The sequence below is a fragment of the Theropithecus gelada genome, chromosome 13 (assembly GCF_003255815.1).
Source record: "Theropithecus gelada isolate Dixy chromosome 13, Tgel_1.0, whole genome shotgun sequence".
Taxonomy (NCBI): Eukaryota; Metazoa; Chordata; class Mammalia; order Primates; family Cercopithecidae; genus Theropithecus; species Theropithecus gelada.
The window spans coordinates 45,095,679-45,111,945 of record NC_037681.1 but is presented as its reverse complement, the minus strand read 5'-3'; the positions used below and the strand labels follow the sequence as shown (position 1 = coordinate 45,111,945).

The 16,267-nt window shown below is 41.5% G+C and overlaps 1 protein-coding gene across 1 annotated transcript in view; it reads right to left on the bottom strand.

Annotated features, from left to right (window-relative positions):
- Positions 1-4,339: 4,339 nt before the first annotated feature.
- NCOA1 (nuclear receptor coactivator 1) overlaps positions 4,340-16,267 on the bottom strand; it is a 275,560-nt gene continuing 263,632 nt past the window's right edge. The window contains exons 22-23 of the mRNA XM_025354227.1: positions 12,171-12,260; positions 4,340-6,720 (exon numbers count right to left, since the gene is read on the bottom strand). Of these exons, the coding sequence (XP_025210012.1) occupies positions 6,550-6,720; positions 12,171-12,260 (261 nt within the window). The 3' untranslated portion in view covers positions 4,340-6,549. The remainder of the gene's footprint in view (positions 6,721-12,170; positions 12,261-16,267) is intronic.

The window sequence follows — 16,267 nt, the reverse complement described above, 5'->3', positions numbered from 1 at the left end:
GACTCTTGGGCCAAGCACTTGTTAGTCACCTGACTATAAACCTGAGCTTCAGTTTCACCACCTGTAAAATGGCCTACTGTAATTGCTTTATAGGATTTTGCAGATCAAATATGTGAAAGTGCTATACAAATGTAAGAAATTATTCACACGAAAGTGGGTTACTAGCCTAGTACATTGCTTGGCAGAGTAGAAATGAAAAATCTGTTAACTGATGTAGAATTTCCACTGTTAGGAAAGAAGCAGCTTCAGAGCAGTGTCTCTGTACTTCCCATAGTACAGCAGTGTGTGAAGTACAGAGACAATGGAATAAAATCAAAATGGAACAAAGGCTGGGCTTGGTGACTCATGTCTGTAATTGCAGCACTTGGGAGGTCAAGGAAGGAGGATCATTTGAGGCCAGGAGTTCAAGACCAGCCTGGGCAATATAGCAAGACTCTGCGTCTACAAAAAAAAAAAAAAAATTAGCTGAATGTAGTGGCATGCACTTGTAGTCCCAGCTTCTTGGGAGGCTGAGGCAGGAAGATGGTTTGGGCCCAGGAGTTTGAGGGTGCAGTGAGCCATGATCGTGCCATTGTACTCCAGCCTGGGAGAAATCCTGACTCTAAAAAGAAAAAAAGGAGTAAATACCATACTGTAGTCTCGGAGTTCTGCTTTACCTGAGGGCTCCTAGGCACTGGAATGGGAGGAAAATCTTATAGGACAGAAGTTATTCCTTTCAATGTAATTCTTCTTTTCTCAAGTCAATGTCTCAAGTTTGTTACGGACACCCATGGGCACTGCTTGCTTCTGCTGGTTGTACAAACTACCAGTTCAGAGACAAGCACAAATAATTAGACCAGGGCCAAACTCCACAGCATAAGAGAACGATTCTTTGTCCACAGTAGGATCAAGAGCCAGGGAAAGGCGAGTGCTTCCAAGGTCTGATCCAAAAAACCTACTATCCTAGGGTGAACTGCAAGGTCCTAAAATTCCTCGGCCTCATAAAAAGGATCCTCTGTCAGTCATTCTTATACCTGCCCCACGAGGAACCCACATTTTCCAAAATTCTTTTAAGCTAAGGGATGACCCTGTAGTTTCATAGAGCTCCTTCTTCATTCCTTGTTTAGACACGCAGGGACAGAATGCTTCTCCCAAACGGTAGTGGGACACCCTGCTGACCATATGCCAAAGATAACCCCTATTTAGTTGAGGCCTCCAAAGGGCAGGCTCTGACTGCCTCCAGAGAAGGGGCCAGGTCCTCTCTTCTCTACCCGGGAGTTCTTGCCAATCTTTTCAAAGCTGTTTTAGTTATTTCACATATGAAAGCACTGTCTAAGGTCACAAAAGAGATTAAAGTCTACAGACTCAGAATCCATCCTAAATCATATCGTCCAGGATAGTGAACCCAGAATTTGGAATTAGACTTGGTTTCAACTCCCAATTTCCACTGACAAATGGTAGTGTTTGTGTCATAACCCTTCAGAGCTTGCTTTTTCTTTTTTTTTTTTTTTTTTTTTTTTTTTTTGAGATGGAGTCTCGCTCTGTTGCCAGGCTGGAGTTCAGTGGTGCGATCTGGGATCACTGCAACCTCCGCCTCCTGGATTCAAGCAATTCTCCAGCCCCAACCTCCTGAGTAGCTTGGACTACAGGTGTGCGCCACCACACCCAGCTAATTTTTGTATTTTTAGTAGAGACTGGGTTTCACCATGTTGGCCAGGATGGTCTCCATCTCTTGACCTCGTGATCCGCCTGTCTCGGCCTCCCAAAGTGCTGGGATTACAGGCGTGACCCACTGCACCTGGCCTTTTTTTTTTTTTTTTTTTTCCAAACAGAGTTTTACTCTTGTTTTTCTAGGCTGGAGTGCAAGGGTGTGATCTTGGCTCACTGCAACCTCCACCTCCTGGGTTCAAGCAATTCTCCTGCTTCAGACTCCTGAGTAGCTGGGATTACAGGCACACGCCACCACACTCAGCTAATTTTTTGTATTTTTAGCAGAGACAGGGTTTCATCATGTTGGCCAGGCTGGTCCTGAACTCCTGACCCCAGGTGATCCACCCACCTCGGCTTCCCAAAGTGCTGGGATTGCAGGCGTGAGCCACCGCAACCAGCCTAGAGCTTGTTTTCTAACAACGCTCTACAACGACAGCAGAGGATTAAATGAGATAATGTGCAGAAAAGTATTTTAAAAATTATTACAAATTTATTATCTCTGAGTACTTTTAATACTGTCACCAGCTACAGACTACTGTGTAGAAGACATAGAAGCCTGTACTTCTGGCAGGACAGGGCTAGTTGTGGAAAAGACTTTAGGTATGAGCTGAAACAATTTCCAAGTGAGGATCCCAATGTCTAGTGCTATATCTCCTGGAGCCACGGGCTGACATAACTCTAATGTAGATGCCAGCTCAGGAGAGCGCTAGTTAACAACTTAAAACAAGCAGCTCTCTGGGGCTCCTCCCTGTCTCCAGACCTTCTCACATGCTGCCTCTCACAACTCTTCACTGGCTCTCCACTGAGCTACTTCCTCATCACCTGCAAACCTCACTTTGAATGCCATTGCTTCAAGGGAACCTGCCTTCACCTCCAGGCCCTGCTTAGAAATTCCTACTTGGAATTCTCCTGTGTGCCACTTAATCCAGTTGTGATTATCTCAGTCTAAGTCCCCTAATGTGAATACAGGCTCCACTAGGACAGGGCGCATGCCTGTTGGCATCCTTTCATATCCCTAGTTCCTCAGATAAAGACAATACAATGTGTTGAACGAGTGAATGAGGCCAGAACTTTGTGTTCCTTCAATCTTGTTAAGAATTCTGGGGGCAATGAAAATATAGAAAGAAAATTAATTTAGTGCTGGCAGAAAGGGTTCTGGACAGAGGCATGTTTCCTTGGGCAGTTTACTCCAATAAAAAGAATTTATGGGCTTAATTAAATCAAGATCTTCAGGGGCACAGGGATGGTCACGGCTCAAGCTTGCTCTGAATTACTCATTTTATTTAAGTGGAGGTGCCCCTCTGGGAAGAGCAGTTACTGTCAACCAGGAAATCAGTACAACTGCCTTTGTAAGCAGACAACAGTCCTTGTTTTTTCTTTGTCAGGGTCTAGGAGACCATTTCTGAGGTCTTCCTAAGGAATGGAACCTACTTTAGGTGAAACCAAAAAGGTGAAACTTCCTTATAACAATCACAGTTTTTTCTCAATTGTTTGTATTTGTTTTCCTCACTCCTGTATCTCAGGATAACTTTAAATCAATGTTCAGCCTCCTCTAAGGGAAGTTTCATTTTTACCTATCCCAACTGTGGAAAAAAAAGGTTTTGTCCCCCATAAATATGACTTAACAGTTACCAAATCTGTGTAAATTTAGGTCTAGGAATGTGTGTGGGAAGTACACCCTCCTTGAGCCCTCTGGAATCACATTTACCCTATGACACAGCAGGAACATCGCCATCTTGGACAAGCCCCTCATTCTAAAATTCACCTTAATCAAAAACCACCTAAACCCAAAGGGCATCAGCCTAATGGCTAAGGTCAGCACAACCATAAACCACAAATAACATCTCCAACCAGAAACACTCCAAACTCCTCCCTAACCAAAGACATGCTAACCCCAAGATAAGCCCGCTCTGGCTAGAAAGACATCAGCCCCAAGATAACTTCCCCTCCGCCCAGACATTCCGACCCCGCCATAAAACTTCTCCCTCACATAGAAACATTCCAAGCTTGTGATAAGCCCCCTCACCCTAAAACCAATGTATACTCTTACTCTGTAAGAGAAAGCACTCCTGATGGAAATCAGCCAGAAGCCCCTCTCAGGTTTACTTTCTCTAAAATAAATCTGTCTTTAACTGTTGAGCTGCATTTCTTTCCTCTGTAACTCTTACACCCTAGTCCTACTTAGCCAAGTTGATGGATTTAGGATGCTTTAAAAACAAACAACAGGCCCTAATTCCTATAAAATGCATTCTCACATTGAAGGAGACTCCTCAAGTAAGACAACACCGATTATTGATAAATGTTGATATATTAAAAAAACAAAACAAAACAAAACAATAATTGATAGAGACATGGCATCTATGGCCATGAAGTGTTGCCTGGACCAGATCTTCTGAGTTAAGAAACAGCAGGCCTAGAAGTCTTTAATCATCAGACAATGTCACAGTTAGAACCCCTCAAGGCCTGCTATCATGACTTCAGTTTGACCTTCTCAAATTTCAATGGTCTAGCTCAAATTAGGATGACTTTGAGGATCTTTGGCTTCAGGGATGCTTTATTAACCTTTTATAATACTCTAGTTAATTTGGGCTTTGGCGATTTCTGTAGAATATACATTTCATTTCTTCCCTGTAAATGAAGAGGCAACCCATGAGGTTGTTAAACAAATTCTATTCAGTAGCTGGAAAAGTGAATTTCCTGTGGAATGACAGGAATTACATAGAAGCAAGCAATTTTATTTTCCTCAAATGTAGCAATAATTTTAATCTGTACATACATAAAACAAACAGTGCAATTATAAAACCTTGAAGGTGACATGCATATTTTAAGGTGCAGTTGGGATGGGGGAGGATGTTAGCATCTCCAATTTTCCTTACCACTTTTTTTTTTCTAGTTCCTTATGCAAAAGCACTGAGTCAGGAAACTTCATCTGGAATGCTGAAGTTAAAGGTGAACTTCCTGCAGTCTGCGCGTCTAAATATCACCAACAAAATGGAAATGACCTCCTAGAGCAGTTTGGTAGGGACTAGATAATATGGCTGGCTTTCAAGCTGGAAATGAATGAAATCAGGGATGCATTTTCTGAAAAACTAAAGGAGATAATGTTTGTAACTGAGTGTCCTATTTCTGTTTCATAGTTGCTAACCACATGAGCCCTTCCACCAATCTTTTTATTCGATATAGTTTCTGAATAGATGCTGTTCAGTGGAGTTATTTGTAACTAGGGGTGGTGAGATGCAGAAGGAAGGACCTGGGGAAATGGCTTCTTCCTTGAAGTCTGAGTCCATGCTCCTCTTCCACTGTTCTTATGGCCTTTTCTCTGCCATGGAGGCAGAGGTAGCTGGTGCAGAATGTCAGGTGCTGTCATCATTCACAGGCCCAGGAATGCAGACAAAGGTCAGTGATGGGGGTCTACCTTTGCTTCTTCCACAATACCTTTCTCAAGCTTTCCTGGCTTTGCAGCGGAACTTTTAGAACTAGAAAGTCAGTTCACTGGGTTCTTGACTCAGAGGCCAGGATGAGATGGGATGTGGCAGAGTGACAAGACACAAAGGGAAAATATGGTACCAATTAGCCTCAGAGCAGGATAGAGAAATTTATATTTGCACTGATGAAAATTCAAATTCCCAAAGTCAATCTAAAAAATGAAGATTTCCTTTGAGTATTAATTTTTTCTCTGTACAAGTAGCCTGTGCACTTCTGCTCAGATGATCCCAGGGACACTCTAGGGCAGTATGCTCTAGATCAGCTGGAACAGCTCTTTCTGGCAGTGACATTTTGATTTGAACCCCAAAGTAAATCCATACATGGCATCACAGTTATTAAAATAATGAAATATTACTAACCAAATGTAACTGCAATTCAATCAATGTTATATTTCACACACAAATTTAGAAAAATCAAGAGTATAATAAAAGCATAAAATTAAACAGAAGGAAATCAATTTCTACAAGAAATCAAATATATTTACAATGAGATTTAAAGGGAAAAATAAGCTACTTGGATCATAAATTTAATTTTATTTTAAATAACTTTAGCCTACCTCAGCTGTTAATACAATAAAAGCAGAAAAAACAGGCTGCCTTTTATTTTCCAGATTTAATCAGAATATTGTATCTACAATAATTGACAGAACTCACTTCTTGTCCTTCACCCATCTCATCAAAAATTATTGCATTTTCCCCCAAACTGTATTTTTTGGATTCCTCTGTGAATATACTCATTTCGCCCTCTTTCCTGGAGGCATCTTGGTTTAAATCCATCTTTAAAAAAAGGAGAAGGGGTACATATGTGGAGGCAAAATACTCTCTTGAAGCCAACAGATACAGAGTTGCTAGAGAAGCTGATTGTACACACAAGCTGCCTGGGATTGGGATGGGGAGGGCTGCTGATTTCGAGACACGTGACAGCCTTTGGTGGACGGGCACAGGCAAAGCCCCACAGGCCCTTCTTCCTGGGCAGGGCTGGGACTGAGTGGCGGAGGCGGAGCTTCATCTTCTTCTTGGAACTTGTCGTTTTGGTTCTCCTCCAAAAGCCTTCATCCAGATAAGAAGCCAATGACTGATTATAAAAATAAGAATAATTAAATTTGGCTCAAGAAATAGATTGTCCAACTGTTCTGCCTTGGTATTTTTTCAATATCCAAGGCCTTTACAAAGAAAGAAACAAAAACATCTTTCAATCTCCCGACAAAAGCAAACTCCTGTTTTTTTTTTTTTGTTTTTTTTTTGTTTTTGCTCCAAATGCTACGACCTGAAGAATGGCTGCAGATTGAGATATCAAAAATCTCAGAAAAATATATAATATATTTGTATATCTCTGTATGTCTATTATTTAAATTTCACATTCCTTTAAAAGTGGTTATTCAGTCAGTAGCTGCTGAAGGAGGCTCTTCTGCTGGGCCTGGGGGGTCTGTGGTCCTGACGTGGGCTTTTGAGTTCCCAGTGGACCAGGCTGGTTCAGGTAAGGGTCCCCGCCTACCAGATTCACTGTACACTGGACGTCAGCAAACACCTGAACCTGTTGCACCTGCTGGAACACAAATAAAAGATGTGTTTAGACAGAAGGGTCTGCCCCCCCGGCTTATGAGTGGGTACTACTTGAAGTGGAAACTCACTAGAGCATTCCTCTAGTCTGTAGTCACCACAGAGAAGAACTCTTCTGTCTTCTTGTCCTACAAAAAGAAAATCGCTGCACTCATTTTGCTCAGGGTTCTGGAAAGTTCACACTTTAAAAATAAAATCAAAATTGGAATGGTCACGCCTCCTATAGGGTTGCCATCAATACTGAAAGTGAGTATCATTGCTAATGTTGCCAAGATTGGGAGAAGCCCAGTTTCAGAGTCTGGGTATCCAGTGATAGGTTTTAAAAAATACGTGGTATTTAGAAAACTGGTTTAAAACCATTCTATGGATGATTTCAGTAGGATAGAAAATCTTTATGACGTCACTGAAAAATTAAGGGCTTTCAACCAGTATTAGCAAAACGAAACCACAACTCAATAGGACATCAGCATCTAAGGTTAATGTCCAAAGATTTTTTAGTATTTAAATATACTATTACACAGCTCTTTCACATATTGGCTTTAGAATAACAGCAAATTATCATTAGAACAATTTTATATTTGACTTTTTTCCCGACAGACAATCCATTTAAACACATGAGCTAAAAATAACAGTACGTCCACTAGCCTTGAGAACAGTGTGAATTTTCCCTTCACTACTTTCAGTAACAATACACTTATTCCTTAAAAATGTCTAAAGTTGCACAGTTCTAGCATATTCTATTGGGAAAACAAAGCCAGAAGTTAGTCTTTACCAACCAGCCTTATTAAAAAGTTGTTCGTAGAACTGATTAAGGCTAATACCACACTTGTGAATGTTCCAGACCAGGAATGGAGATGCCTTCTAAGGCATCTAAGTGTCTCAAACTTTTTGATAAACTTGTGTCTCCTGTTTGATAGGTCATAAAGTAGTTTAGATTAGTGGTGTATTTTTTTTTTGGTCATTTATCACTAATTCATGCTAGTTACACTCAGCTTTTTTGAAAACTTTTCTATCCTAATTGAATAAAAGTTGTTTTCCATCAACCTTCATTAGCCAAATGTCAAATGTCGTATGCATCAAATTTGGACATCAGTCTATCCCCTGGTCTCCTATCCTCTTAATCCATTTACAGCTCCACTTTCCTCCCTCTCAGATGAGGCAGACAGCCCCCAAGCTGAGCTTTCCTAGTGCCTAAGGAATCAAATCTCTAGTTAGATTTGCACTGCTTTTCTCTCCTTCTCTTCCCCTTTCCCTAGTTTCCCAAATGTGGCTTCTAGTCCCTATATGCTCCCATTTGTTACTGCCTCCTCTGGGCTCTTTCTCTTGTGTCTATAACACACCAACGCACCCAGTCTGCTCTCCAGCTGCCTCTGTGCCCTCGCCCTGCCTTTGTGGTCTGTAACGTCTCATTCTGACTCTTTCCTTCTAGAGCTTCACCAGGCCTTCCTCTCTTCCTAGGTCAACGATCCCCCTGCCAGTCCTCTTCCCGCTCCTCTGTTCTCTGGGTTCTCTTCCTGTTCTCTCCTGTCTTACCTCCTCCTGCCATCCCTCTTCCCACTCCTCTGTTCTTTGGGTTCTCTTCTTGTTCCCTCCTGCCTTACCTCCTCCCCATTCTATCCCAGTTCTGCAGTACAGCTAGTCCCATTACTCCTCCAGTCCTCTTCTCCTCATCTTTTTCTTCTCCCTTTCTGTACATCTGTCTTTATATTTCTGTCTAACTCACTCCCCAGCTGCTGTCTGGTAAATACAAAAACACTGGAGCAAGTAGAGATTTCATGACTGGCCACAACAGAAAGAAAATTCTACCACTGAAACTTCACATGATCACAAACTATAGTTCTTTTTTAGGCATTGATTTTAAAAAAAGTCAACAGATAAAATTTCATGTTTATGTTTCTACATATGAAACACTGGGGCAGAGCATAAGGTGTTTTTGTACCCAAATTCTTAAAAAGTTCTTGATAAAGGCATGATGAAACAAACTAGAAAGTTCTGCTTCTTTAAAAATACAACTTTTAAAAAGATAGCCTAGGGTGGGCATGGAGGCTCATGCCTCTAATTCTAGCACTTTGGGAGGCTGAGGCAGGAGGATCACTTGAGGCCAGCAGTTTGAGACCAGCCTGGGCAACATAGTGAGACCCATCTCTACAAAAAATTAAAAAAAATTAGCTGGGCGTGGTAGTGTGTGCCTGTAGTCCCAGCTGCTGAGGAGGCTGAGGTGGGGGGATCACTTGAGCCTGGGAGATTGGGGCTGTGGTGAGCTGTGAAGGTGTCACTGTACTCTAGCCTGGGCAACAGAGTAAGACCTTGTCTCAAATAAATTAAAAAAGTGTATTGGCCGGGCACGGTGGCTCACGCCTGTAATCCCAGCACCCTGGGAGGCTGAGGCGGGCGGATCACCTGAGGTCAGGTGTTCAAGACCAGCCTGACCAACATGGTGAAACCCCGTCTCTACTAAAAATATACAAAAATTAGCTGGGTGTGGTGGCAGACGCCTGTAATTCTAGCTACTTGGGAGGCTGAGGCTGGAGAATCACTTGAACCTGGGAGGCGGAGATTGCAGTGACCCGAGATCGCACCACTGCATTCCAGCCTGGGCAACGACAAAGCAAGACTCCATCTCAAAAAAAAAAAAAAAAAAAAAAAGTGTATTATTGAAATTAGAGAAAACTGAAAAGACTAAACAAACTCTAAAACCCATTTCAGCCACTTTAAACTATTGCTTAAAAGGGGGTGTCTTAGACCAGTCCACAAAGGACTTCTTAATATTTGTCATGACTTCTCTGATAGGCAAAGTGTGACACAAAAGAAGCTTCAGTTCTTCCAGGTGAGAAGATTGATGTGAAAGCTGAGTCCTAACCTCTGAAGATTTTCTGGCATAATTTTTACTTCAGTTGAAATACTGTTTCAGGGCAGGGCTTTGGAACTTTAAAACATGGTCGTTTGGGTGTAACTAATTTGTCAAGCTGCCCAGTAATGTCTCTGTGGGTTTGAGGCTTTCACAAACACCTGGTGAATGAAGACTCTTCATTCCTCGAATCTTTTTTTTTTGTGAGACGGAGTCTCGCTCTGTTGCCCAGGCTGGAGTACAGTGGCACAATCTAGGCTCACTTCCAGCTCCGCTTCCCGGGTTCACGCCATTCTCCTGCCTCAGCCTCCGAGTAGCTGGGACTACAGGTGCCCGCCACCACACCTGGCTAATTTTTTTTTGTATTTTTAGTAGAGATGGGGTTTCACCATGTTAGCCAGGATGGTCTCGATCTCCTGACCTTGTGATCTGCCTGCCTCGGCCTCCCAAAGTGTGCTAGGATTACAGGCATGAGCCACCGCGCCCAGCTCCCAGATCTTAAAATGCCTTCTCTTTTCTTTTTTTTTTTTGAGTCGAAGTCTCCCTCTGTCACCCAGGCTGGAGTGCAGTGGTGTGATCTTGGCTCACTGCAACCTCTGCCTGCAGGTTCAAGTGATTCTCCCGCCTCAACTTCCTGAATAGTTGGGACTGCAGGTGCCCACCACCAAGCCTGGCTGATTTTTGTATTTTTAGACAGGGTTTCTCTATGTTGGCCAGGCTGGTCTCAAACTCCTGACCTCAAATGATTTGCCTGCCTCAGCCTTCCAAAGTGCTGGGATTACAGGTGTGAGCCACCGCACCCGGCCAAAATGCCTTCTCTTTACCTTGAGAGGACTCAGGTCCTATTTCCTAATGCTTAGACTGTGAACCCAGTCTTCTAATCTTTGTCCTTCTCAACTGGCCAATACATCTTCCTTCACCTTCTTCCCAAGATGAAGTCTACGCTAGGACTTCTATCGATGTTCCCTTCCAGGGATGACTCTTCTGTCCACAGGGTTGAATCCAAATCCCTTAGTTTAGCATTCAAGGCCTCTGGAAATTTTCCCCAAGCCACTTTACCAATTTTAATTCCTATGAATAGTTATGATAAACCCTTTACCTTTAGTTGATTTGGTTTCCCAGGACTATGCTAAGATATTACTATTTCCCTGTTTCTGTGGCCTCTACTTCCAGTTCCTTCTACTTCTCAATCTACGTCTGCACCAGCCTCCAACAACTACCATATCCTTTTTCTTCTCTTTGCCTTGGTAACTGTCCTTCAAGGCTCAGTTCAGCTCTATCTCTTGCAAAAATGCTCTTCTGACCATCTCAGCAATTTCTCCTTTCTTTGAATGCTTATGCTTCATTACTTGTAACAAATTTAATAATTTGCCTTCTTTGGTTAAGTGACAGTTTATGTGCATATATTGATGTGTTTTATCTTTCAGGAGTCCCTAACTGGTATGGCAGAAACAGTGTGGACTCTGGCAGTAGACAGACCTGGGTTTGAACCTCAGCTCTTCCTCTTTCTAACACTGTGAATGGTACATGTAGTTAAACCTCTTCATGTTCAGTTTCTTCATCTGTGAAGAAAAGGAATACTACCTCGTTCATAGGGTTACAGTGAGGCTTAAATGAGATAATGCATACAGTGCATAGCACAGTGCCTGGCAAACCACAAGCATTTCACAAATGAAGTTTCCTTTCCTCACTTCTCCCCACAGTTCACCTAATGCTGATGGAACATATATTATGTGTCTTCCTATTGCCATCTGTGGCATAATCCCTGTGTTAAAAATGTTTATTAAGAGACTAAAGTTCGGCCTGGCGTGGTAGATCACCTTAGGTCAGGAGTTCGAGACCAGCCTGGTCAAAATGGTGAAAACCCGTCTCTACTGAAAATACAAAAAATTAGCCGGGCATGGTGGTGGGTGCCTATAATCCCAGCTACTTGGGAGGCTGAGGCAGGAGAATCGATTGAACTCAGGGGGCAGAGGTTGCAGTGAGCCAACATCACACCACTTCACTCCAGCCTGGGCAAAAGAGCAAAACTCTGTCTCAAAAAAAAAAAAAGAGAGAGAGAGACAGAGACTAAAGTTCAACCAAAGTTACAAAAGTGAATTAAGCCCTTCCTCCAAAATTTCTAAATTAGGTTAATATAGGAAAGTGGCCACCCTTGCTGTTTATGCTGTTTTGAAACATACTTCTTAGGAGGTGAAGTATACAGCAGGCACTCTGTTTTGTCTGAATTTACTGAGATCTTCTGAGGTACTCTGATTACAGATGAGTTTTCAGCACTGTGCTTATTTACAAAATAACAATTAGTGGCCATCATTTGTGATCACTTTATCCTAAGCACTGAGTTAAACCCTCTGAACTGATCTCATTGAATCCTCTCAACAATCCTATAAGCAGGTGTCATGTTAGTTCTGTGGTTATACAGCAGCTCAGGAAAGCTCCGTAACATGCTCAGGACGACACGGCTAAGAACAGAGCCAGGACTCACATCCAGGTCTGACTCCCAAGGTCAGGCTCTTAATGATGCTACACAATCCTCTGTGTATCTAGAGTACATTTGACAGCTCTGGGCTTAGAATTTCCTTACTGACCTGGGTTCCATCTGCTTCTGTTTTGAGAAGGTCAGTAGATGAGAGCTGGTTGCAGTAGAGGCCTGTGTGTCTCAGTGCAGGATCGTTTATCTATTAAAGATAAATATAAGATCAAATTACAAGCTAGTTGTTTAAGCTGAAAACCAAATTCTTCAATGAAAAACAATCTCACTGACAGAAAAGTAAGAGCAGCACAGCAAAAATGAAAAGCTTAGCAATTAACTGTGTTATTACAAGTCAGGATAGTAGTTCCCCATGTCGGGGTGGAGAGTGTGTAAGGGACACAAGGAGAACCTCTGGAGTACTGATGACATTCTGTTTCTTGATCTGAGTGGTACTCAGGTGTGTTCACTTTGTGAAAATCCATTGAGTTGTACACTTTTCTCTATATTCTTATATATGATACTTTAATAAAAAGTTAATTCACACATACATATGTTAATTAGTGATAGACTCACACTTTGGTCAAGATTTAGTAACAGGGATCAGACTTATCCTCCTGCCTCAATCAGCTAAAAAAACAGACAAAACATGTGAAACAAAGGCACTTAAGACATTAGACAAAGGCAATGAAGGACAGTGATCAGCAGTCCCTACTGTGGCAACTGCCCAGCGTATTGCCTGGAGTGTACTTCCAGCTGTATCATGGAGAAAGGGAACCCAGGCAGCGGCTGGCAGGCTCCCTGAGTTAAGGGGATGCAGCTAGAATCCTCAGAGCAGAATATCAGAGAGAGTTCTGGAATAGATCTGCAGTGGCTCTCAAGTCTGCAGCCCAGTACTAATCAGCTTATAGAGGCAGGGGAAAGAATCACCTGAATAGATGACACGGAACAATTCCCGAAGTCCCCACAGGTCTGGGAATAGGCCCTGATTTCACCCCCCAGAGTGGAAAACATCATAATTCATGTAGTATCATGTAGCATATTAGAATAGCTTTACCTTGGTGGTAAGGTTAAAATTAGTCCTAGAAAAAATACTGCTTTGGTCACAGTAAACAAAAAAGCAAGGATCAAACTTTCCAAGTAATCTAACCATTTCCTAGAACAAAGCTCAAGAGTATTTGTAGGAATATAAACAAGGTAAAATTCATCTGGCATCCAATAAAAAATTACCAGGCATGCAAAGAGGCAGAAAAATATGATGCATAATGAAAAGGAAAGTCAACTGAAATCAATTCAAAAATGATGCTGATAATAGAACTGATAGGTGAGAAATATCAGGACATTTACTGTAACAACCATATTCCATTTGTTTAAGAAACAAGAGGAAAGACTGAACAGATATGAAAAATATGTTGGAGATATGGAAGATATAAGAAGGATCCAAATATGACTGCTACATATGAAAACTGCTGTGTCTGAGATGAAAAATACACTGGATAAACAGATTAGATACTGCAAAAGAAAAAATTAGTGGACCTGAAGCTACAGTAATATAAATGTTCTAAAATCAAAGAAAAAAATAACTGAACCTCATCCCACTGCCCCAAAGCCCCCCAAACCTAGAGAATCAGTGAATGTGAGACAATTTCAAGTGTCCTATTATACACGCAATTGAAGTCTCTGAAGGAGAGGAGTGAGGATGGTGACAAAAATTATTTGAAGAAATAATGATCAATATTTTCCAAAATTTGGCTGGGTGTGGTGGCTCACGCCTATAATCCCAGCACTTTGGCAGGCCGAGGTGGGTGGATCATCTTGGGTCAGGGGTTTGAGACCAGTCTGGCCAACATGGCAAAGTCCCATCTCTACTAAAAACATAAAAATTAGCTGGGTGTGGTGGTGCACCCCTGTAGTCCCAGCTACTCAGAACGCTAAGGCAGGAGAACTGCTTGAACCCAGGAGGTGGAGGTTGCAGTGAGTGGAGACTGCGCCACTGCACTCCAGCCTGGGTGATGGAGTGAGACTCTGTCTCAAAAAAACCACAAAAAAACCAAAAAATGACAACAAAAATTTTTTCCAAAATTTAGTGAAAATTATATGGTCATGAATCAAGAAGCTCAATGAACCCCAAGAATAAGAAATATGAACAAAATACACCAAAGCATATCATAAGCAAATTACTTAGAACCAGTGGGGGAGAGAAAAATCTTAAAAATCAGCTAGACAGGGAAAAACATCAATCATATATGGAAGAACAAAGATAAAATGACAGCAGATATCTCATCAGCAATACTGTAGTGGACCAACATCTTTAAAGTACTGAAAGCTGAAACTGCCAAGCTAGAGTTTAGGGAAAAGAACATTCAAAGATGAAGGTGAAAGACTTTTTCAGACATAGAAAAGCTCATTAGCTGCAGGCCCGCACTATAAAAATGTTAAAGCAAGGCCGGGCGCGGTGGCTCACACCTTTGGGAGGCTGAGGCAGGCGGAACATGATGTCAGGAGATTGAGACCATCCTGGCTAACACAGTGAAACCCCATCTCTACTAAAAATACACACAAAAAAATTAGCCAGGCGTGATGGCAGGCACCTGTAGTCCCAGCTACTTGGGAGGCTGAGGCAGGAGAATTGGTTGAACCTGGGAGGTGGAGGTTGCAGTGAGCTGAGATCACGCCCCTGCACTCCAGCCTGGGCTAGAGAGCGAGACTCCATCTCAAAAAAAAAAAAAAAAAAGTTAAAGCAAGACCCTCAGGCAGAAGGAAAATAATACCAAATGGAAATTTAGAACTACAAAAAGGAACGCAGAAAATTGAAAGTGGTGACTATGTGGGTAAATATAAAAAAAGGTTTTATTTAAAGTTTCTTTAGTCAATTATAGTTTATAATTAATTTATAAATTTGTAAGTAGAATTTATAAATTTATAATTTATAATTGACTAAAGAAAAAATAATAAACTGCAGGGAATAGAACATATATAGATATAATATGTATGATGATAGTAGCACAGGAGGGACAAAATAGAAATAAACTGTAATGAGGTGCTATACATTATATACCCCTCTATACATTATATTATACCTCTATACATACATATATTACATCACCTCATGTATAGAGGTGTATATTATATCACTTGAAGATAAAAAGGGTAATCAGTGTTTATATATTTTTATGATTTGCTATAAATGATGGCTGCATGGTAACAGCCTACTTACTATGGTGTACTATGTGGTTACCGATATGAATAACGAGAATAGCAACTATAGGGAGTTATTCCACTAATCTTAAATACCGTTTTGAATTTAGTCATTCTCTTCTAAAAATCTGTAAGAGGCTCCAGGATAAATTCCACACACTTAGATGGCATGAAACATATCCAAAAAGCTTACCACATTACTTCTCTAAATATAACACAAATATCCCCTTAACATTAATTAGGCTTTCAACCCCTATCCTGCCTAGGTCATGCTGTGATAACCAATCTTGAATGTTTTTTTTCTATTCTGTTTAGGCAACTTTTTCATAATGGCTTTTTTGATCAGGGCTTTTTTCTTTTAAGCCCTCAGTAGTCAACTGTGCATACACTCCTCATCTGACAGAAACACGTACGACCCATCTCTTAACACACTTGTTTTGTCCTATGATTAAAATGACCCTTTGTTCATGTTGTGTCTTCTCCAACTTGTACATATGCATGTACAAGGCTATCTTTGTACACAGTAAGTACTGAATAAATGCTTACTGAATTAAAAAAGGTAGAAATGAAGAAAATGTGTTCAAAATATAAAGGAGTATTCCAAGACAATATATTACATGTACTGTTTTTTTGTTTGTTTGTTTTTGTTTGAGACAAAGTCTTGCTCTGTTGCCCAGGCTGGACTGCAGTGGCGCATCTCAGCCCACTGCATCTCTGCCTCCCGGGTTCAAGCAATTCTCATGCCTCAGCCTCCCGAGTAGCTGGGATTACAGGTGCATGCCACCATGCACAGCTAATTTTTGTATTTTTTTTTTTTAGTAGAGATAGGGTTTCACCGTGTTGGCCAGGCTGGTCTCAAACTCCTGACCTTGTGATCCATCTGCCTTGGCCTCCCAAAGGCAAGAGCCACCACGTCCAGCCATGTACTGTTTAATAAATCTAAAAAACTAAAAATCTCATGAAACTAAAATCTTATTTATAAAGTCTGTCAAGGCCCAGGAGTAGTGGCTCACACCT